This window comes from Panthera leo, chromosome D2 (genome assembly GCF_018350215.1).
Source record: "Panthera leo isolate Ple1 chromosome D2, P.leo_Ple1_pat1.1, whole genome shotgun sequence".
NCBI lineage: Eukaryota > Metazoa > Chordata > Mammalia > Carnivora > Felidae > Panthera > Panthera leo.
The window spans coordinates 29,146,089-29,170,892 of record NC_056689.1 but is presented as its reverse complement, the minus strand read 5'-3'; the positions used below and the strand labels follow the sequence as shown (position 1 = coordinate 29,170,892).

General features: G+C 39.1%; 1 protein-coding gene across 2 annotated transcripts in view; it reads left to right on the top strand.

The window, feature by feature from the left end:
* The first annotated feature begins 7,201 nt into the window (after positions 1–7,201).
* SLC25A16 (solute carrier family 25 member 16) overlaps positions 7,202–24,804 on the top strand; it is a 50,694-nt gene continuing 33,091 nt past the window's right edge. For both annotated transcript variants that reach the window (XM_042908985.1, XM_042908984.1), the window contains exons 1-4: positions 7,202–7,408; positions 11,500–11,592; positions 22,843–22,976; positions 24,305–24,368. In XM_042908985.1, the coding sequence (XP_042764919.1) occupies positions 7,288–7,408; positions 11,500–11,592; positions 22,843–22,976; positions 24,305–24,368 (412 nt within the window). In that variant the 5' untranslated portion in view covers positions 7,202–7,287. The remainder of the gene's footprint in view (positions 7,409–11,499; positions 11,593–22,842; positions 22,977–24,304; positions 24,369–24,804) is intronic.

Below are 24,804 nucleotides of genomic sequence, written 5' to 3'. Positions count from 1 at the left end.
ATTATTTCTAGAGTTGAGCAGCACCTGGCCAGCTCAGTTGGTAGAGCATGTGACTCTTGATCTCAGGGTCATAAGTTCAAGCCCCACATTGGGCATGGAGCCTACTTAATTACAAAGAAAAAAAGAGTTGAAAATATTAAGAATTATGTTCATCTCATGCAATTTCTTAATATCTAATTAATTAATATCTAATATCTAATAGATCAAAAATATAACCAAAGTATGCTTTAGAAAATATCCAAACCATAAAAAAAGTGTATAATGAGGGGCGCCTGGGTGGCGCAGTCGGTTAAGCGTCCGACTTCAGCCAGGTCACGATCTCGCGGTCCGTGAGTTCGAGCCCCGCGTCGGGCTCTGGGCTGATGGCTCAGAGCCTGGAGCCTGTTTCTGATTCTGTGTCTCCCTCTCTCTCTGCCCCTCCCCCGTTCATGCTCTGTCTCTCTCTGTCCCAAAAATAAATAAAAAAAAAACGTTGAAAAAAAATTTAAAAAAAAAAAAAAAAAAAAAAAAAAAAAAAAAAAAAGTGTATAATGAAAAGTAAAAGGTACAGGTCTCCTAAGTTTCATCAGTCCCATCCCCCAGAGGTAATCACTGCTAGACAGTGTCTTGTGTATCATTTCAGAAATAGTTATGGCATTTCTTCTGATATACTAAAATACGCTATATGCATATAAAAGAAAACAAAGATGTCCAATTTCATGTGACGTTGCATAACATCTAAAACATTTTAGGAATTCCTGGGTGGCTCAGTTGGTTAAGCCTCCAACTCTTGATTTTGGCTCAGGTCATGACCTCATGCTTTGTGAGATATCATGCTTTGTGAACCCCTACATTGGACTCCACCTTAACAGCAAGGAGCCTGTTTAGGATTCTCTCTCTCCCTCTCTCTTTCTGCCCCTCTTCTGCTTACGTGTGTGCACGTGCATGTGCTTTCTCTCTCAAAATAAATAAATAAACATTTTTAAATATTTAAAATTTTGTTTGTGGATAAATTCAACACTGAAGGAGCAAAGGTCTCCAGGCACCTGGGTGACTCAGTCAGTTGAACGACTTACTCTTCATACTGGTTGAGGTCATAACCCCAGGGTCATGGAATCAAGCCCAGCATTAGGCTCCTCCTGGATTCTGTTTCAGATTCTCTGTCCCTCTCCCTCTTACCCTCGTGTATGCATACTCTCTCTCCCTCTCTCCCTCTCTCAAAAATAAGTAAATAAATAAAGGAGCAAAGGTCTTGTGTTAGACATAGGATAAAATATATATGACCCAAAGTTATTGAAATTAGTTAGGCATCTGTTATACATTCCTGACAGATACAAGTAAATGAAAGTCTGCGGTTTAAAAGACTCTTTAACAGAAGACTTGCAGATAGCTAAGGTCCATGACAATGTTTATTAAAATGGCACTGCAGGGCATCTGGGTGGTTCAGTCCGTTAAGCATCCTACCCTTGATTTCAGCTCCTGTCATGATTTCACAGTTCGAGCCCTGCAATGAGCTCTGTGCTGACAGAGCCCTTGTGGAGCCTGCTTCAGATTCTCTCTCCCTTTCTCTCTGCCCCTCCCCCACTCAAAAATAAATAAATAAACATTTAAAAATTGGCATTCCAATTTCTCCCTATTTCACATAACACGGTGGTGCATGTGGGGGTGGGAAAGTTTTCAAAGAAGGCTTTTCAGGTAGTTATTGTTATATATGGTCTACATGGTATTCATATATTGTCATATTAAAAAAAAAAAAAAAAAGCTTTGTCAAAACTTTGTCCTTTGCCAGAGATGCCTGGCTGGCTCAGTCAGTAGAGCATGCTACTCTTGATCTAGGGGTCATGAGTTCAAGCCCCTCTTAGAGGGTAGAACTTAAAAACAAAACAAACTTTGTTTTGGTATTTTGTATGTTTTCACTCAAATGCTGCATTATACATACAGTGTTTATTTGAAAATTATTTTGGCTTGGGTGCCTGGGTGGCTCAGTTGGTTGAGTGTCTGACTTTGGCTCAGGTCATGATCTCATGTCTTGTGCTGAGACAAGCACATCGGGCTCTGTGCTGACAGCTCAGAGCCTGGAGCCTACTTTGGATTCTGTGTCTCCCTCTCTCTGTTCCTCTCCTGCTCGCACTTTTTCTTTCTCTGTCTCACAAAAATAAATAAACATTAAAAAAAATGTTTTGGCTTTTTTTTTGCTGTTGTTTTTGTATTTCATCTTTTTTTTTAGGCTGAATTAATTAACTAATTAATTTAGAGGGCACAAGTGAACAAGGAGTAGAGACAAAGGGAAAGAGAGAAGCAGAGCTCACCCAGTGGGGCTCATGTTCACCTGAAGCAGGGCTGGAACTCACAAACCATGAGATCATGACCTGAGCCAAAGCCAGATGCTTAACCAACTGAGCCACCCAGGCGCCCAGTTGTTTTTTTTTTTTTTTTTTTTTTTTGTCTTTGTGTTTTGTTTTTTGTTTTTGTGCTAACATTTCTAACCTTTCTGTGTCTTAAGCCAATTCCTCTTTCTGTCTTCCTTATTTTGTTAGTGATACCATCAAGTCTGTTAATCACTCTAGCAAAAAGGTTTGCAGCAGCTTTGGCTTTTCCTCCATCAATTTCCTTTTAGGTCGCTATGTTTTTATGCTCCTATCAGCCCTCTTTTTTAATTAATTAATTTTTTGAGAGAGAGAGAGAGAGAGAGAGAGAGAGAGCACAAGTGGGGGAGAGACAGAGAGAAACTCCCAAGCAGGCTCCTGGATGTCAGTTCAGAGCCTGATATGGGGCTCGAGCTCACTGATCTCATGAATTGTGAGATTGTGACGAAATCAAGAGTCAGACACTTAACCAAGTGAATCACCCAGGCCCTCTTGCCTGGATTGTTGCAAAAGCTTCCCAACTGGCTTCTTTTTTTTTTTTTTTTTTTTTATTTTTGGGACAGAGAGAGACAGAGCATGAACGGGGGAGGGTCAGAGAGAGAGGGAGACACAGAATCAGAAACAGGCTCCAGGCTCTGAGCCATCAGCCCAGAGCCTGACGCGGGGCTCGAACTCACTGACCGCGAGATCGTGACCTGGCTGAAGTCGGACGCTTAACCGACTGCGCCACCCAGGCGCCCCTCAACTGGCTTCTTTATTAAGGATCTGTCAGTATCTCCCTTCCCAAACATTCTATTCATCTCTTCCCGATTAACTTTTCTAAAATCGAGCTGTCATCAGCTTCTTATTATCCATTGAACTAAGTCTAAACTCTTTAGCCAAAGATTAAACCACTTCATGATATAGCCTTGACCTACTTCTCTAACATTATTGGTCAGTAGTCTGCCACACAAGTGTTGGGCCATCATGGAGAGGGAATCAAGGATCGACAAACTGGACTATTCCTTGTTTCTTGAACAAGTTCAGTTTTCTTATTCTGTGTGTGTGTGTGTGTGTATATGTTTGCCTTAGTCCATGCTTAGCCATGTCAAAGGATAGTTTAATTATCTCCTTCCCTGATGACCACTAGCAAATATGATCTTTCTCCTGCATCCCCACTTTTATTTGTATTATATGTATTTTACTATTAGGTTCACATTCATTCCATGAAATAATACATTCTCTGAGGAAGTGGATTGATTTTTCCTTACTTTTTTAGCCTCTGGCTACTAGTTGCTAGATATTCTAAAAGTGAAAGACAGAGAGAAAAGATTGGTCTTTGGCATGCCTGGCTGTCTCAGTTAGTAGAGCGCACAACTCTTGATCTTGGAGTTGTGAGTTCGAGCTCCATGTTGGATGTGGAGATTACTTAAAAATAAAATCTTTAAAAAAATGATAAAAGAGGGGTGCCTGGGTGACTCAGTCAGTTAAGTGTCTGACTGTTGATATTGGCTCAGGTCATGATCTCATGGTCCTGAAATTGAGCCCTATGTTGGGCTCCACACTGAGCATGGAGCCTGCTTGGGATTCTCTTTCTCCCTCTCTCTCTCTCTCTGCCCCTCCCTGATTGGCACATGCTCTCTCTCCCTCTCTCTCTCTCTCTCAAAATAAATAAATAAACTTTAAAAAAAAAAGAAAAAAAGAAAAGCTTGATCTTTAAGTAGATCTACCATCATGTATCACCTATTCAGTGTCAAAGGACATACCCAATTAATGAAACAGATGAGTCCTAACGTCATTTGAGCTTACATTCTAGTGGAGGGAAACTGATATAGAAACATTTTATATATAACATAAATCTTGTATATAATATATATGGAAAGCTGATAAATGCTGTGGAAAATATCTATTAAATTAAAAAAAATTAATGTTTATTTATTTTTGAAAGAGAAAGAGAGAGAGAGAGAATGCGAGTGGGGGAGAGGCAGAGAGAAAGGGAGTCACAGAATCCTAAGCCGGCTCCAGGCTCTAAGCTATCAGCACAGAACCTGACGTGGGGCTCAAACCCATGAACTTTGAGATCATGACCTGAGCCCAATTTGGATGCTTAACTGATTGAGCCACCCAGGTGCCCTTTATTAATCTTTTTAATGTTTATTTATTTTTGAGAGAAAGAGAGAGTGAGTAGGGGAGGGGCAGAGAGAGAGGGGGAGACACAAAATCTGAAGCAGGTTCCAGGCTCCAAGCTGTTAGCACAAAGCCTGATGCGGGGCTTGAACTCATGGACTGTGAGATCATGATCTGAGCCAAAGTTGGACACTCAACCAACTGAGCCACCCAGGCACTCCTGTGGAAAATATTTAAATTAGAGTCACATACCCTACTGACTGAACCAGCCAGGTGCCCCAGAAAATTTTATTTCACTTTTTAATCTATTTCTAAAGATTATTATTATTATTATTATTTTAAAGTTTACTTATTTTGAGAGAGATAGAGCGGGAGCAGGGCAGGTATAGAGAGGGAGGGAGAGAGAGAACCCCAAGCAGGCTCTGTTAAAGGGGGCTTGACCTCACAAATCATGAGATCATGACTTGAGCCAAAATTAAGGGTCAGACACTTAACAGACTGAGCCACCCAAGCACCCCTAGCATGAGACTTTTGATCTCGGGGATCGTGAGTTTAAGCCCCATGATGGGTGTACAGTTTACCTAAAAATATATAATAAATATAATATAATAAAAATAATATAATAAAAATATAATAAAACTGTGAGGTTGGGTAAGATCTAGAGTGAGTGTGATTATAGAAGAGACCCGCTGACTGAGCCTGGGACACTATAACATCTGTAGGTTAGGTAGTTTAGTAGTAACCGGTTGCATAGATGGAGAAGAAATAATTGGATGTTGGGGTGTCTGGCTGACTCACTCTGAAGAGCATGTGACTCTTGATCTAGGGGTTGTGAGTTTGAGCCCCACATTTGGTGTAGAGATAAATAAATAAATAAATAAATAAATAAATAAATAAATAAAGGATGTTGAAATCACTAGACTTGTCAGTTATCATTTATATCAACTTTCCATCATTCATCTGGATTGAGTTTTGGAGTTGGGAGCCATTAAATGATAAGCTGAACCTGTAAGGTACATCTCATTGAAAATGGAAATGGAAGAGAAGAGATGTACCAGTATAGCCTACAGGCCTGGGGGAGAAATCCACATTAGCACTAGGAATTGGGGCAGTTTTGCTAGTTAGGTAATTTCTCCTTTGTTGTTACATTAAAAAAAAATGTAAGAAGCTTTCTCTTTGTATTTTTTTTATTGTGTAAAATACACTTCATTTAAAATCTACAATTTTAACCATTTAAAAAAAATTTTTAATGTTTATTTATTTTTGACAGAGAGAGAGAGACAGAGCCTGAGCAGGGGAGGGGGGCAGAGAGAGAGAGGGAGACAGAATCCAAAGCAGGCTCCAGGCTCTGAGCTGTCAGCACAGAGCCCAACACGGGGCTCAAACTCACAGACCATGAGATCAAGACCTGAGCCGAAGTCGGTTGTTCAACCAACTGAGCCACCCAGGCGCCCCTTAACCATTTTTAATTGTACAATTCAGTAGCATTAATTACATTTACAGTGCAACCATTCCATTTGGGGAGCTTTAGTTTCTACACATTAGACATGTAACATATAAATAATGATATTATTATATAAGTCTGAATTTTCTGGCAGAAACTGAAAATTGGGAACCTGGAGGAAAATAAATTATAAATCTGTACTCATTACTAGTGACTACATGTGTCTAGAAAGATCTTGCAGAAGCATATTCATAGAAATAGAAAGAGGAGACCGGTGCCAATAATAAGAAAGGTTGGAATAACTATTGAAGAAAATTCTAATATCGTTTCTGAAAGAGACAAAACAAGTTCAGAACAACTTTGGTCATAAAGAATAGGAATGAATTTTGCCCAGCCTGGAAGTGATGAGGGGCTTACAGTGAGAGAATAGTGCCCCTCACCTGGGTGGCTCAGTAGGTTAAGCGCCCGACTTCGGCCCAGGTCCGATCTCAAGCCCCCGCGTCGGGCTCTGTGCTGCTCCGAGCCTGCTTCGGATTCTGTATCTCCCTCTCTCTCTGCCCCTCCCCTACTCGTGTTCTTTCTCTCCCTGTCAAAATAGACATTAAAAAAATCTATAAAAAAAGAGAGAGAGAGAGAAATAGTGCCCCTAAGGAGTAGTTAAGTAGAAGTCTTGGAGTACAGTGCGGGCGCGGAGAAGCAACTGGAAACTTCCTAAGATTTTATGGCAGAGACTGGGCTGGTGGGGAGCAGAGTTCGGTTAAGCAGAGGCATAGATTCAGAAACGCTGGACAAGCATAGTAATTGTGTAATTTGTAGGGCCCCAAAGAAAGCGCAATCTGCTTTAGCAATATTTCTTTGACTGAGGTGATGGGGTGGAGTGGAAGCTTAATAGGTGGTTAGGGAGAGTAGACACCGAGGTTCAGTGGGAAGCTCTGAGAAGGCAGAACTGATTTGGCGGGAGATGGTGCAATTTCAGAGGTTCCTGGAAAGAGCAGTGAGGAACCAAAGGTTGTTTCTGGAAAGGATTCATCTGAGCTAGGGCAATTACAAGTCAATGGACGGGGAGAGCTTTCTGAGGTGGGTTTTGGTGGGACCTTCTCGCTGCCACGCTTTCCTTCTTCCATCAGAACAGAAGAGGCCTGGTAAGCGAGGCCGGGAGGAGGGTCTTGGGTGAGGCTGGACGGGGGAGGTGGCGAGCGTGGGTGACTCCCACTCGTGGCGCGGGCCCAGGCCCCGCCCCTGGTGTACGCCATCAGCCCGCGCCGCGCCGCTTGGTGTTATTCCGTCCCGCCCGCGCGGCGGTCGGTGCTCTGTCACCGCCCGCTCTGGTCATGTCTCCAGCCAGTGGCTTGTAAATTGGCGACCCGACTTCCCGTCGCGGCCCTGGTCCTGATGGCGGCGGCGGCGGCCCTGGCAGCGGCCGATCCCCCTCCCGCGATGCCGCAAGCGGCGGGAGCCGGAGGGCCCACCGCCCGCCGGGACTTCTACTGGCTGCGCTCCTTTCTGGCCGGAGGTGGGTGTCAGCCGAGAGGAGCCGGCGCGCTCGGGTGGCAGGGCGGGATCCTGGGCAGATCCGGTGTTTGCGGCCGCGATGACATTCTTGGACTCTGGCTGCTTCAGTGCCCTGTCGGTTGTTTGCACTGACCTGTTGTAACTCTTTCTGATAACCACTTGACTAGTGACAACAGGATCCTGGGGAAGAAGGGCCTCGAGCGGTCTGGGAGCGGCTGGGGATGTGGACGGGCCGAACCAAGCACCCATTCTTCGGGGTGGGAAAGTAGGGGAAAGAGCGAAGTGCCAGGGTTTCAGTGAGACATGTTGGGCACCGTTTTCTTTTACAAGGACCATAAATGACCCATTGTAGAGTCGGATTTTGCTGTTTGCTTTAAAGAAAACAAATACTGGAGGTCAGCTTTTTAAAGATGATGAGGGAAATTGTGTAAAACTGTCTACAACCAAAACTGCTTCCAGTGATCCTAGTAAACTGCTCTATAGTTACATGATAGGTAGCTGGTGCAGCCCTTCTATCTCTGTTACTGTGAGGCCAGAAAGTTCAAAATTGTCTCTCAGAAATTTCCTCTGCCTTACCATAAAGAAGTCTTTCAGTCACTGCCTTCTCTTATTTGATTGTCGGGGTTGTCAACACTTAATTACTTGTTAAGGCTGGGAATTTAAAAAATTCCACGTTATGAGGGCTTGTGGAAAGAATATCTGTAGGCAGCAGTAGTATTAATAATTTAATTATTTTGTTCTTCTGATAAAAACGACATTCATTCATTTATACCAGGAATATGAGTGCCTGCTATGTGCCTGCTACATGGTCAGTGTATACCATGGAACAAAACAAAGCTCCTAGAGTTTAGGTTGATTGGGGATTTGAGGGGAGAAAGTAAGTTACATAGTATGTTAGAAGGTGATGAATGCAATGGGGAGAAGTAAAAGGAGAATGGGGCAAGGGAACGCAAAGCTGAGTGGGTGCAGTGTTAAATAGGACGGTCATAAGTCTCTTGGAGAGAATGACACTTGAGCGGACTTGAAGTGAGAGAGTTGAGCAAGTTGATGTCTGAAGAGGAGCATTTCAGGCCAGAAGGAAAGCCATGTAGCTGGAGCCAAGTGGTGTTGATGGGGGAAGGAGGTTAGAGGTAATGGGGAGGCAGAATGAAGAGCTTTGCAAGCGATTGTAAACATTCTGACTTTTAGGGGCGCCTGGGTGGCTCAGTCGGTTGGGCGTCTGACTTCAGCTCAGGTCATGATCTCACCATCGGTGGGTTCAAGCCCCACCTTGGGCTCTGTGCTGACAGCTTGGGGCTTGGAGCCTGCTTTGGTTTCTGTGTCTCCCTCTCTCTGCCTCTCCCCTCTCGTGCTTTGTCTCTCTGTCTCTCAAAAATGAGTAAACATTAAAAAAAAAAGATTCTGACTTTTACTTGGAATGAAGTAGGAACTGCCAAACTGTTTTCTAAAGTGTATTGGTATTATCAGAGTTTGTGTCCTCTGTGTTTGTGTATGTGTGTGTGTGTGCTTTCCCTTTAAATAGGTGTTTAATGGCATCTAATTGTAGTTTTAATTTGCATTTGCCTGATAACGTATGATGCTGAATATCTTTTCATATTCTTTGGTCTCTTATTTGGTAAAGTGCTGCTTCAAATTTTTGGTAAGTGTGAATAACTTTGAAGATTGTATAGGAATTCTTGGTTCAAGTGATAAGAAAAAAATACCATTGGGCAAGTTATTTAGCCTCCCTGTGCCTCAGTTTCCACATCTTTTATTTTATTATTTTTTAAAGTACTTTATAATCTTTTTTTTTTAAATACTTATTTATTTTTGAGAGAGACAGAGACAGAATGCGAGTGGGTTAGGAGCAGAGAGAGAGGGAGACACAAAATCCAAAGCAGGCTCCAGGCTCTGACTGTCAGCACAGAGCCCGAAGCGGGGCTCGAATTCATGGACCATGAGATCATGACCTGAGCTGAAGTCGGACACTCAACTGACTGAGCCACCCAGGTGCCCCTGTTGCCACATCTTTTAAGTGGGAAAAGGATAGTACCTACCTCAGAAGATTGTAATGATTAAATGAGATAGTACCCATAAAAGCTTTGGCATAATGCCCTCAGTTAAATCTCTTAGCCTAGTACCTGGTATAAAGTAAACATTCAATACTTGTTAACTGTTATTGTTGATTAGCAGCAGTGTTGGACAAATAACTTCATTTGCTCAAAAGGAAGATAAAAGCTTCATGACCTAACTCAATGGATTGTTGTGATGATCAACTGAGCTATAAAGTAATGTGACGAAGTGAGTTAAGATACTATCAAAGAAAACTACTGCACGCATTCCAAATTTTATAATAATGACTGAAAAGATAATATAACAAAATATTCTGAAACCAAATATACCCAAATGCAAAATATTTTTCATTTATCCTCAATTTGAGGCAGCCATGACTATTATTTTCATCAGTTAAGATAAGAGAAGCTTGTAATATATAAAGCTTATATGTGAATTTGAATACGATAGGCATTTTATTTTTAGATATCTCAGAGTATGGATTTTAATATTAGTTACATGCTAGGCTATTAAATAAATATGAGTGATTTTGTCTTACATTTTAAAAAGTTTGTAAAGTAAGAGTCTATGTTCATTCATTAAACAAACATCTTTTGGGTGCCTATTATGTGCCAGGCCCTGTACTGGTCTTTGGGGATATAGTTCTAAAGGAGACCCACAAAATCCCAGTCCTTTTGTACCTTCTGGATCAAATATGCAATGGTGAAGAGCTTAAAGTAGTCACAAAAAGATACCAAAGAGTTTTAATCCATCATTTTATAATGATAACAGCCTATTTTATCAAGTGCTTACAACATGTAAGGTACTTTACAAAATTGTCTAATTTGGGCTACTATACCAAAAATACCATAATTTAGATAGTTGGCTTATAAACAACATTTTTTCTTCCTTCCTTCCTTCCTTCCTTCCTCCCTTCCTCCCTTCCTCCCTTCCTTCCTTCCTTCCTTCCTTCCTTCCTTCCTTCCTATCAACCTGGAAGCTTCAGACATTTATTTCTCATAGTTCTGGAAGCCAGGAAAGCCAAATCATGGTATCAGCAGATTTGGTGTCTGTTAAGGACCTGCTTCCTCATAGAGGGCACCTTCTCACTGTGTTTTCACCTGGTGGAAGGGGCCAGGGATTTCTCTGGGCTTTTGTTTTTTTTATTTTTTTAAAATTTTGTTTAACGTTTTTTATTTATTTTTGAGACAGAGAGAGACAGAGCATGAACGGGGGAGGGTCAGAGAGAGGGAGACACAGAATCCGAAACAGGCCCCGGGCTCCGAGCTGTCAGCACAGAGCCCAACGCGGGGCTCGAACTCACAGACTGTGAGATCGTGACCCGAGCCAAAGTCAGACGCTCAACCAACTGAGCCACCCAGGCGCCCCTCTCTGGGCTTTTATAAGGGTATTAATCTCATTCACGAGGGCTCTACCCTCCGGACCTGATCAATTCCTAAAACCCCCACCTCTAAATACTATCACATTGGGAATTAGTTTTCAACATATCAACAATCTATAGTAAAGAGTCTTTATATATTATCATTTTATAAGCATGCAAGGAGGTAGGGCTGCCCTGGATTCTGACCTACACTAAAGCCCATGTATACACATTAGTGTCATCCATATGTCTCCACAGGGGCATGTGTTAGGGACCAAATACATAATTGCTAGATATATAAATGAATAACTGAATTTTATGGGTAAAAGTTGGTTGTTTCAACGAAAGAGTCATCTAGAAGTAGAGGTTACTTGAAATAGAGCCTCACAGTTGGGTAAATACCTTCCAGTGTCTGTCTCCTTAACTACAGTTAGCAAGATTCCTAGTGTTCATCAGGTATTAGAGGGAAGATTTACACTCTCCGAATTTATTTTTAAGTCTGACATGCTCAATTATTAAGTTACAGGGAATGGGGGCCAATCATCTTCATATCCCTGCAACTGGGCAGTTCTACCCGTGGAGACCAAATTAGAAATCAGGAGGTGTGCTGGCTGAATAAATAACGATTTCCATGTGGAAAGAAATAGTGTGCAATTTCATCCTGTTTAAAAATTTTTCAGGTATTGCTGGATGCTGTGCCAAAACAACAGTTGCTCCTTTGGATCGAGTAAAGGTTTTGTTACAAGCTCACAATCACCATTACAAACATTTAGGTGAGTTAATGGATGCTAAAGATAAAAAATGAATGAAAACATTATCCATCTACTGGGTTGGTTTCCATTTGTGAATTAGTGGAAAGAGGACGCAAAAGGGAATTCAAGTTTGGGAGCAAATTTTGCATGAGATTTATCTCTTATCTACTTTAAACTTTTCATTTGCAATTAGTGGTTATATATATTATCAATTTAAGGGTACTGATATTCTGTAAAGCAAAATCTTAGAATCCTTGAAGTACTATTTGTTTATTGGGATTAACAAGTCACATCTTTTCCAGACACATGTAACTGCTTGATCTGATTTTTATTTTTATTACTGTTTTCAACATGATTTTTTTTTTCATTTTAGAGAGAGAGCAAGAGTGAGTGGGGGAGAGAGGCAGAGAGAGAGAGGGAGAGAGAATCTTAAGCAGGCTCCATGCTTAGTGCAGAGTACAATGTGGGCTTGATCCCACAGCCCTGTGATCATAACCTGAGCCAAAACCAAGAGTCAGAGGCTGAGCCACCCAGGTGACCCTCAACCTGATTTTTAAAAAAAATATCCAATTATTGATGGAGGTAAAGTTTATTCCTTTATTTATTATTTTTTATTTTAAAGTAATCTACACCCAATGTGGGACTTGAACTCATAACCTCAAGATTAAGAGTTGCAGGCTGTACTGACTGAGTCAGACAGGCAACCATATTCCTTTAAACACCCAGTTAAACAAGCTCCTAGAGGGGCACCTGGGTGGCTCAGTTGGTTAAGCGTCCGACTTCAGCTCAGGTCACGATCTCACGGTCTGTGAGTTCGAGCCCCGCGTCGGCTCTGGGCTGATGGCTCAGAGCCTGGAGCCTGTTTCCGTTTCTGTGTCTCCCTTTCTCTCTGCCCCTCCCCCGTTCATGCTCTGTCTCTCTCTGTCTCAAAAATAAATAAACGTTAAAAAAAAAATAAAAAAAAAACAACAACAAGCTCCTAGAAATCTTAGTGCAAATAAAATTCAATGCAGTTAGTATGGATAAACTTCAATTGTTAAAGAATATCAAGCTCTTGTTTGTTCCTTACAAATATAAAAATCGGCCATTTAATTAACATGGATACTCTAATAATATATCATTGGTGGGAGTAGGAATTTTTTTATAGCCTTTTTGGAAGGTGTTTTGGTAATATGCATCAAAAATCTTGAAAAGATACATATTCTTTCACCGTGCGATTCTAGTTCTAGGAAGTTATTGTAAGGAACTAATCAGAAATATACTCAGGGGCACCTGGGTGGCTCAGTTGGTTGGGCGACCTGCTTCAGCTTGGGTCATGATCTCATGGTTTGTGGGTTTGAGCCCCACGTCGGGCTCTGTGCTGACAGCTCAGAGCCTCAAGTCTGCTTTGGATTCTGTGTCTCCCCTGTCTCTCTGCCCCTCCTCCACTTGCACTCTGTCTCTCTCTCAAAAATAAATGTTAAAAAAAAAAAAGAAAAATATGCTCAAAGATGTGGGACGCCTGGGTGACTCAGTGGGTTGAGTGCTAGAGTCTTGATTTCGGCTCAGGTCACGATCCTAAGTTGGTGGGATTGAGCCATGTGTCAGGCTCTGCGCCGAGCATGGAGCCTGCTTAAGATTCTCTCTCTCCCTCTGCTTTTCTCCTGCTTGTGTGCGCTCATGCTCTCTCTCAAATAAAATAAAAAAAAATTTTTTTAAGAAGGAAATATGAGGGGCGCCTGGGTGGCTCAGTCGGTTAAGCGTCCGACTTCAGCCCGGGTCACGATCTCACGGTCCGTGAGTTCGAGCCCCGCGTCGGGCTCTGGGCTGATGGCTCAGAGCCTGGAGCCTGCTTCCGATTCTGTGTCTCCCTCTCTCTCTGCCCCTCCCCCGTTCATGCTGTGTCTCTCTCTGTCTCAAAATAAATAAACGTTAAAAAAAAAATTTAAAAAAAAAAAAAAAAGAAGGAAATATGAGGCACCTGGGTGGCTCAGTCAGTTAAGTGTCCGACTTCGGCTCAGGTCATGACCTCAGAGTTCATGAGTTTGAGTCCTGCATTATGTTCTCTGCTGTCAGCACAGAGCCCTCTTTGGATCCTCTGCCCTCCTCTCTTTCTGCCCCTACCCTGTTCATGCTCTCACCCTCTCTCTTAAAAATAAATAAACATTAGGGGCGCCTGGGTGGCGCAGTCGGTTAAGCGTCCGACTTCAGCCAGGTCACGATCTCACGGTCCGTGAGTTCGAGCCCCGCGTCAGGCTCTGGGCTGATGGCTCGGAGCCTGGAGCCTGTTTCCGATTCTGTGTCTCCCTCTCTCTCTGCCCCTCCCCCGTTCATGCTCTGTCTCTCTCTGTCCCAAAAATAAATAAAAAACGTTGAAAAAAAAATTAAAAAAAAAATATTAAAATAAATAAATAAATAAATAAATAAACATTAAAAAAAAAAAAAAGAAATGTGCTCAAAGACATATATACAAGGATGAAAACATTATTTATGTTAGTAAAACAAAAAACAAACCCCAAAATGTTCAATAATAGGGAATTGGTTAAGTTTAAATAAGTGTTATTTAAATAAATAAATTCATATTGTAGACTATTTTCCAATCACACAAAAACTGTAAAAAGAATATTAATTGGGGGTACCTGGCTGGCTCTTCTTTTTTTTTTTTTTTTTTTTTTTTTAAGTAAACTCTATGTCCAGCGTGGTACTGGAGCTCACAACCCAAGATCAAGAGTGGCATGCCCTACAGGCTGAGCCAGCCAGGTGCCATAGCATGTGACTCTTGATTTCAAGGTTGTGAGTTCCAGCCTCACATTGGGCTTAGAGCTTACTTTATTTTTTATTTTTATTTTTTATATGAAGTTGTTTTTTATTTTATTTTATTTTATTTTATTTTATTTTATTTATTTTTTTAATTTAAGTAATCTCTACACCACATAGGGCTTGAACTCAGCCCAAGATCAAGAATGCATGCTCTTCTGATTGAGCCAGCCAGGCATCCCTAGAGCTTCCTTAAAAAAAAAAAACAAACTATATGTATATGTATATGTATATGTATATCTATATATCTATATATCTATATATATCTATATCTATATTGTCTAGGAACAATGTTCATAATGTATTAGATAAATGAAAACATATTACAGGGGCTCCTGGGTGGCTTAGTGGTTAAACATCTAACTTCAGCTTAGGTCATGATCTCAGTTTGTGGGTTCAAGCCCATGTTAGGCTCTGTGCTGACAACTCAGAGCCTGGACCCTGCTTCGGATTTGGTCTCCCTTTCTCTCTCTGCTCCTCCCCCACTTATGCTTTGTCTCTCTGTCTTTCAAAAATAAATAAACATTTTAAAAAATTTTAAAAAAAGAACATATTACAAAATGGTTTAATCATATTGCATTTTATATAAATATATTCTTAGACAAAAGGCTAGAAATAAAAACATTAACTGGTTAATTTTCTTATTTATTAATTTATTTAATAAATACTTTGGTGAAATTTTAAGGAAATTTTTTCCCCTAAGCTAGTATTAATACATGTTGAACATATATTACTTTTTCAAGTAGAGGGGAAAAGACTTAAAAGAAAAAGAATTAATGTGGATAGAGACCAAGAAAGAAATTAGGTCAAGGCAACTAACTCGTACCACTTCATTGCTTTATAGGTTCATACTTTGGTAGATAGGAATGATGTGTGCTCTGTATGACTTACGCAGCATTAGTGTACAAGGAACGTGTTCTACCGAGTGAATGAATCCGTTGTTTTTTCCATAACATATAGAGTTATCAAATCACAGTTGTAAACCTAAACTAATGTAACATTGTGTCAACTGTCTTCAATTAAAAAAAAAAAAAAAAAGAATCGGGATGCCTGGGTGGCCCCAGTTGGTTAGCATCCAACTCTTGATTTTGGTTCACGTCATGATCTCAGGATTCATGGGTTCAAGCTCTGCGTCAGGCTGTGCACTAACAGTGCAAGATTCTGTCTCTTTCTCTCAAATAAATAAATAAATAAATAAACAAACATAAAAAAGAGAATAAATTGTTTTTCCAATTGTGTTTTTAAAATGTGATTTTTCTTAAAAGGGGTAATGGATATTTATGTTGTATAGAAACTATAGCTCATTTTCTTTTTTCTTTTTTTAAGTTTACTTATTTTGAGAGAGAGGGAGAGAAACAGAGCATGTGAGCAGCAGGGAAGGGGCAGAGAGAGAGGGAGTGAGGGAGAATCCCAAGCAGGCTCCGTACTGCCAGTGCCAAGCTTGACATGGGGCTCGACCCCACAAACTCTGAGGTCATGACCCAAGTCGAAATCAAGAATCCGGTGCTTAACTGACTGAGCCACCCAGGCACCCCAGCTCATTTTCTTTCTTTACTTTTTTCTTTTTTTTCCAGCTCATTTTCTTTTCAATATTTTTAATACTCAGTAAGTCTCTACTTAAAATTAAAAGAAAAAAGTTGCTGTTATCTTTGCGTCCAGCAATGAGTTCTGGTGGCTCAGTCGGTTAAGCGTCCACCTTCAGCTCAGGTCATGATCTCACGGTTCATGGGTTTGAGCCCCACATCCGGCTCTGCACTAACAGCTCAGAGCCTGGAGCCTGCTTCAGATTCTGTGTGTGTCTCTCTCTCTCTGCCCCTCTCCTGCTCTTGCACTGTCTCTCCCTCTCAAAAATAAATAAACATTTAAAAAAAATTATAAAATCTACAACCAAAAAAATTATAGGTGTAAATATATGTAGGTGTATATATATACATATAAATAGTCTTTTATTTTCTTTTTAAATGTTTCTGGGCATTTTATGCTAGATGCCTCTCTTTTTATATGCAGACATAAGATAGTTTTTAAAATTTTGCCTTTTTAAACATGATTTTTCACAAAGATGATGAGGATGTGCTATGGATAAAACTTCTACACTAACTTCTTTTAAAAAATGTGTAACTTGACTTCCAGGGCATCAAAAACGATTTTTTATTTTGAAGCAAAATTATTCTGGCCAATGAAAAGAAAGGAGTACTATTAGAATTTCTCCTTTCTCCACTTTGCAATGTTAGTATAAAGAATCTTTTTCTGTAATATATTGAAAATCTTTGATTTCCATTTGACTTTGCATACTCAAATGTGATATAAAAAAAGGTAGACGAGGGGGGCATCTGGGTGGCTCAGTTGGTTGGGTGTCTGATGTGGGCTAAGGTCGTGATCTCACGGTTCATGGGTTCAAACCCCACATTGGGCTCTGTGCTGACAGCTCAGAACGTGGAGCCTGCTTCAGATTTTGGGTCTCCCTCTCTCTCTCTGCCCCTTCCTGCTTGTATTCTGTCTCTCTCTCTCTCTCCCCAAAATAAATAAAACATTAAAAAAAAAATAGGTAGATGAGGGGCACCTGGGTGGCTCAGTTAGTTAAGCGTCCGACTTCAGCTCAGGTCATCATCTCAGGGTTGGTGAGTTTTAGCCCCGCATTGGGCTCTGTGCTGACAACTCAGAGCCTGGAGTCTGCTTTAGATTCTGTGTTTCCCTCTCTCTCTGACCCTCCCCTGCTCGTGCTCTGTCTCTCAAAAACAAATATTTGAAAATAAATAAGTAAATAAATAAATAAAGGTAGATGATTCTTTAAAAATTTTTACTTTTAATTTTACTGCTTTTATTTATTTTTTTGCAAAAGGAATTTCTATTTATTTATTTATTTTTATTGACTTCTCCTCTCTTTTTTTTTCTTTTTTTAATATATGAAATTTATTGTCAAATTGGTTTCCATACAACACCCAGTGCTCATCCCAAAAGATGCCCCTTCAATACCCATCACCTTCCTTTCATTTTATTTTAATTTATTTATCTTTATTTTTTAATATAATTTATTGTCAAATTGGCTAACATACAGTATGTACACAGTGTGCTCTTGGTTTTGGGGGTAGAGTCCCGTGATTCATTGCCTACATACAACACCCAGTGCTCATCCCAACAGTGCTCTCCTCGGTGCCCATCACCATTTTCCCCTCTTCCTCACCCTCCATCAACTCTCAGTTTGTTCTCTGTATTTAAGAGTCTCTTATGGTTTGCCTCCCTCCCTCTCTATTTGTAACTATTTTTTTCCCTTCCCTTACCCCATGATCTTCTGTTAAGTTTCTCAAGCTCCACATATGAGTGAAAACATATGATATCTATCTTCTCTGACTGACTTATTTCACTTAGGATAATACCCTCCAGTTCCATCCATGTTGCCGCAAATGGCATGATTTTATTCTTTCTCCTTGCCAAGTAGTATTCCACTGTATATATAAACCACATCTTCTTTATCCATTCATTAGTTGATGGACATTTAGGCCCCTTCCATGATTTGGCTGTTGGTGAAAGTGCTGCTATAAACATTGGGGTACATGTGCCCTATGAAATAGCACTCCTGGGGGCGCCTGGGTGGCTTGGTCGGTTAAGTGTCCGACTTTGGCTCAGGTCATGATCTTACGGTCCGTGAGTTCGAGCCCCGCGTCGGGCTCTGTGCTGACGGCTCAGAGCCTGGAGCCTGCTTCCGATTCTGTGTCTCCCTCTCTCTCTGACCCTCCCCCATTCATGCTCTGTCTCTCTCTGTCTCAAAAATAAATAAACGTTAAAAAAAAAAAAGAAAAAAAAAAAAGAAATAGCACTCCTGTATCCTTTGGATAAATTCTGAGTAGTACTATTTCTGGGTCGTAGGATAGTTCTATTTTTAATTTTCTGAGGAACCTCCACACTGTTTTCCAGAGCGGCTGCACTAGTTTGCATTCCCACCAACAGTGCAAGCGGGTTCCCGTTTCTCCATAACCACGCCAGCATCTGTTGTTTCCTGAGTTGTTTAATTTTAGTCACTCTGACCAGTGTGAGGTGGTATCTCAGTGTGGTTTCGATTTGTATTTCCTTGATGATGAGTCACGTTGAGCATCTTTTCATGTGTCTGTTGGCCATCTGGATGTCTCCTTTGGAAAAGTGTCTATTCATGTCTTCTGCCCTTTTGTTCACTGGACTATCTGGTTTTTGGGTGTTGAGTTTGGTAAATTCTTTATAGATTTTGGATACTAACCCTTTATCTGATATGTCATTTGCAAATATCTTTTCCTATTCCATCGGTTGCCTTTTAGTTTTGTTGTTTCCTTTGCAGCTTTTTATCTTGATGAGGTCCCCGTTCATTTTTGCTTTTAATTCCCTTGACTTTGGAGATGTGTCGAACAAGAAATTGCTGCTGCTGAGGTCAAAGAGGTTGTTGCCTGTTTTCTCCTCTCGGGTTTTGATGGTTTCCTGTCTCACATTTAGGTCGTTCATCCATTTTGAGTTTATTTTTGTGTATGGTGAAAGAAGTGGTCTAATTTCATCCTTCTGCATGTTGCTGTCCAGTTCTCCCAGAATCATTTTTTTTTAAATTTTTTTTTTAATGTTTATTTATTTTTGAGAGAGACTGAGACAGAGTTTGAGCAGGGGAGGGGCAGAGAGAGAGAGGGAGACACAGAATCCAAAACAGGCTCTAGGCTCTGAGCTGTCAGCACAGAGCCCGACGTGGGGCTTGAACCCATGGACCGTGAGATCATGACCTGAGCCAAAGTCGGACGCTCAACCTCCTGAGCCACCCAGGTGCCCCTCCCAGCATTATTTGTTAAAGAGACTGTCTTTTTTCCATTGGATATTCTTTCCTGCTTTGTCAATGATTAGTTGGCCATACTTTTGTGGGTCCAATTTTGGAGTCTCTATTCTGTTCCATTGGTCTGTTTGTCTGTTTTTATGCCAATACCATGCTGTCTTGATGATTACAGCTTTGTAGTAGAGGCTAAAGTCTGGGATTGTGATGCCTCCCACTTTGGTCTTCTTTTTCAGTATTACTTTGGCTATTCGGTGTCTTCGGTGTCTTCTGTGGTTCTATACAAATTTTAGAATTGTTTGTTCTAAAGGAAAGCTGGTGCAATTTTGATTGGGATTGCATTGAATGTGTAGATAGCTTTGGGTAGTATTGACATTTTAACAATATTTATTCTTCCAATCCATGATCCTGGAGTGTTTTTCCATTTCTTTGTATCTTCTTCAATTTCATTCATAAGCTTTCTATAGTTTTCAGCATTGGTTTTACATCTTTGGTTAGGTTTAGGTATTTTATGGTTCTGGGTGCAGTTGTAAATGGGATCGATTTCCTGAATTCTCTTTCTTTTGCTTCATTATTGGTGTATAGAAGTGCAGCTGGTTTCTGTACATTGATTTTGTATCCTGTGACTTTGCTGAATTCATGTATCAGTTCTAGCAGCTTTTTGGTGGAGTCTTTCACGTTTTCCATGTAGAGTATCATGTCATCTGTGAAGAGTGAAAGTTTGACTTCTTTGCCAATTTTGATGTCTTTTATTTCATTTTGTTTTCTGATTGCTGATACTAGGACTTCCAACACTATGTTAAACAACAGTGGTGAGAGTGGACATCCCTGTCGTGTTCCTGATCTTAGGGGGAAAGCTCTCAGTTCTTTCCCATTGAGGATGATATTAGCTGTGGGCTTTTCATAAATGGCTTTTATAATGTTTAAGTATGTTCTTTCTATCCTGACTTTCTTGAGGGTTTTTATTAAGAAAGCATACTGCCAAATGCTTTTTCTGTATCTATTGACAGGATCATATGGTTCTTACCTTTCTTTTATTAATGTTATGTATCACATTGGTTGATTTGCAAATATTGAACCAGCCCTGCAGCCCAGGAGTGAATCCCACTTGATCATGGTGAATAATTCTTTTTATATGTTGTTGAATTTGATTTGCTAGTATCTTGTTGAGAATGTTTGCATCCATGTTCATCGGGGATATTGGCCTGTAATTCTCCTTTTTTGTGGGATCTTTGTCTGGTTTAGGAATGAAGGTAATGCTGGCTTCATAGAATGAGTCCGGAAGTTTTCCTTCTATTTCTATTTTTTGAGACAGCTCGAGAAGGATAACTATTAACTCTGTTTTAAACGTCTGGTAGAATTCCCCTGGGAAGTCATCTGGCCCAAGACTCTTATTTGTTGGGAGATTTTTGATAACTGATTCAATTCTTCACTAGTTATGGGTCTATTCAAATTTTCTGTTTCTTCCTGTTTGAGTTTTGGTAATGTGTGAGTGTCTAGGAATTTGTCCATTTCTTCCAGGTTGTCCAGTTTGTTGGCATACAATTTTTCATAGTATTCTCTGATAATTGTTATTTATTTATTTATTTATTTATTTATTTATAAAAAATAAAAATAGGTAGATGAGTCATAATAGGATTCTTTAAAAATTTTTACTTTTAATTTCGTTGCTTTTAAAATTTTTATTTTTAGTTTTTTGAATGTGTGATGTTTTCACAAGTTTATAATTCAACATGTATAAAAACATCTTGTTCCCTCCCTTATTTCTTCCTTGGAATTAACATTTTTACCAGTTACTTCCATTTCCTTTCAGAACTAATGTATATATACACAAGCATATGCTATATTTTACCAAATGTTAGTTCCTTCTAATCCTAGCTTGATAAAATAGGTAAAGATGCAGGGAAGGATTTAAATAACACAAGCTTGATATAAAAGATACACAGAGAACTTTGTACCCCCCTACAGAGAATAGTCTTTCCAAACATGCTTGTAAATGTGTAAGAATTAGTCCAGTGTTATACCATAAAGTAAAAATATGCCAAAGTAAAAATAGTACAGACTATAGGTTAAAGGAGAAAAACAACACTATAATCATCTCAGTGTATATTTAAAAGCCATTTGAAAACATACAACATTCATTCTCGCTCTTCCTTTCTCTGTTATTTTGTTTTAGGTAAGAGTTTTGTAAAAAGCATATGTTAGATATGGACTTTTAACAGAATTTGAGGATCTTTGGCTTTTAATAGTGGAATTTCTGTATTTCTGTTATTTTTTGTTTTAGGTTTTTTTTTTGTGATCACTGATTTTTTTCACTCACCATCATAATGTTTTGTTTATTGTGTTTTCTTGTATTCCATCCTCCCCAGCAACCTCCCCCACTTTGTTTTCTGGATTTCGTTTTTTGAAATTGCTATATCTATTTCACTTCTACTAGTAGTTTCTGTTAAAATCTGTTTTAACAAAATATTTGTGGTAATTAAAGAGTTTTGAAGACTAATGTAGAAAACATATGTGGACCCACACAGAGATTCAGAAATAAACATTACTGGTACATTTGAAACCTCTACTTCTCCCTCATCAACAGCCTTCCTGTCTCCACAAGGTAGCTATTGTTCTAAATTTGATTATCCTTAAACTGTTACGAACACATTTGAAACAAATTAAACAGGGCTTAACCTTTGCCCCTTCTTTTGGCAAGAGGGCGTCTTTAACAACAATTTTTTTGGGTGTGGGGAAGTATATTTAGTTTAATATTTCATGTGTTTGGGAAGAATTTTACATGCATATTATATATTATACATATATAGGTATATATAATATATATAATATAGAATTCTTTTTAATAAACTATTAGTTCATTTAGATATCTACTTATTAAAAAATGCTTTTAGGACATCTTTTTTTAATGTTAATAAGTACCTACAACTTTAATTTGCAGGAAGAGATCAAAGGGTTATTTGCATTCTAAAAATTCAAACTGATTTATTTTTATATTTGATCAAATTTTTGTTTGAAAAATTTGGAAAAGAACCTGAATTTAAATAGTTTAATAATACAAGGAGTGATGTGTTTATGAGAAGTCTGTACAGCAAATAGGACTAGTATTGATATTAATAGAGTAAATTATATATATATATATATATTTATATAAATGTACAGGATCAGAACTCAGGCCTTTGTTTATCACTCTTCCTAACTCAAGTGTTCTAACAATGAAAATTCCCCCCAAATTTAAATAGTTATAATAGGTAGTTTTGAAATTTTTTTCTTTTATTTAGCAGTTTCCTTATATAAACAAACCACACATGTGTCTAGGTCAGTCTGGGAAACCTTCCTTCATCCTTTCAGAGTCAACCACCTGCAGTGTAATATCTGGTTGTTGAATATATTTCTGTTAGATTTTCTAAATTTCTGTAAATAATATAATTTGTAATAATTATAATCTACTACAATTTATAGCTGTTTTTGCTATAATATGTTTTATATTTTTATATGAGGTATGTTTATGTAATTTGGACTTATATATTTTAAGTAGGTTTAACTATTAAACATAAATTACAACTCATTTAATTCCTCATGCAAAATTGTATCATGAATGATGATATAGTAATCTTTTCTGTGATTGTCATGAAAATTTGAATTTAGTTTTCTCTGTTTTAATAGTATTTTTCTTCTAAACATTTTTCTAAAAATAGGAGTATTTTCTGCATTGCGTGCTGTTCCCCAAAAGGAAGGATACCTTGGATTGTATAAAGGGAATGGTGCAATGATGATTCGAATCTTTCCCTATGGTGCAATCCAGTTTATGGCATTTGAGCATTATAAAACGGTATTTGAACTTTTATCTTGTTTTCCTTTTGTGTTTGAATATCATACTTAGTTGACAGGCATTTGCTTTGGCCTTTAAAGTTACTTTGGATGAATGGGTAAAGTAATGCCTTTTTGAAGGAAGAAGACTTGTGATAGTTTAAATTTTTTTTTTTAATGTTTACTTATTTTTGAGAGAGACAGAGCATAAGTGGGGGAGGAGCAAGAGAGAGAGGGAGACACAGAATCAGAAGCAGGCTCCAGGCTCTGAGCTGTCAGCACAGAGCCCCATGTGGGGCTCGAACCCATGAACAGTGAGATCATGACCTGAGCCAAAGTCAGACGCTTAACTGACTAAGCCACCCAGGCTCCCCTAAATTTTTAAATGTAACTTGGTTTTGGAGTTATCTCTAGTCCAGCATTGTTAGTCATTTAAAAAAAAATTTTTTTTAATGTTTTATTTATTTTTGAGACAGAGAGAGAGCATGAGCAAGGGAGAGGCAGAGAGAGAGCGAGCCACAGAATCCGAAGCAGGCTCCAGGCTCTGAGCTGTCAGCACAGAGCCCAACGCAGGGCTCAAACTCACGAACCGTGAGATCATGACCTGAGCCGAAGTCAGACGCTCAACTTACTGAGCCACCCAGGCGCCCCAGTTGTTAGTCATTTTTGAGCAAATTGTTTATGTATACATTTACGAAGAAGAGCCAAAATATACTTCAAATAGGTAATAATAAATACAGAAAATATTAATAGCTTTTTAATGTGCTTTTTGTTTCTCAGTTATAGGAAAGGAACATTGTAGCTTTGGATTTCTTACAAATAAAATAGTGAAATCATATTGTGAAAGTCTGTTTTTGAGTAATGCAATCAATTAACAACTTTTCCCATCCTACTCATTGATTGACGTTCTCTTTTCTGTGCGAGTGAAAGTGACACAGAATGGTTAAGTATGCTAAATTTCATAGGGTGTCTTAAAAGGAAAAGTAAGCAATAGAGATGAGAACAACATTCCAAGCTAATCAGTCAGAATTGGTGTCATCAGTATGTCAAGACTTCATTGTAGTGGCATTTTATTTGTACTACTGCCACTCACACTTTAAGTATATGTGGTCATGAATGTGCAATATAGTATATTTGACAATTCTAAGTTAGATTGTAAAAGAGCAGAATTGGCATAAAAGCTACATAGGAAATACCTGACCTTATGATGTGTTACAATTGTGGTCACTTCATTTACTAATTTTCTTTTTACTAGTTGTGTAACTCTTTTTTGAAATTTCTTCATTATTAAACAGTGAAATGAGAAGTATTTTTAAAATATTCCATTTAATTTCGTATTTTGGTTTCTAGGTAATTACTACAAAACTGGGAGTTTCTGGTCATGTGCACAGATTAATGGCTGGATCCATGGCAGGTAAGAGGAGTGGGTATATTTCATTTCTGACAAATTAATTTTCTACTAAAATACTTAATTTGGTTTAGATAATATTATGACATTGATTAAGTAACATAAATTTTTCATCTTCCTACACTCAGTTATATAAGAAATCATTAATATCCCAACTCAAAAAAAAAGTACTTTACAGTAGGAGAAGGTAAGGAATGGTCTAAATGTACAATTATGAATAACATACATTCCCTTTAACAATTCTACTTCTGGAAATTGTTTTTTTCTTTCAAATATTTTTTTTAAATGTTGGAAAAAACAAGAGGCCACTGTGCCTTTATAAAGAAACAAACATTTGAGGGGCGCCCGGCTCAGGTCATGATCTCACGGTTTGTGAGTTCAAGCCCCGCGTCGGGCTCTGTGCTGCCAGCTCAGAGCCTGGAGCCTGCTTCTGATTCTGTGT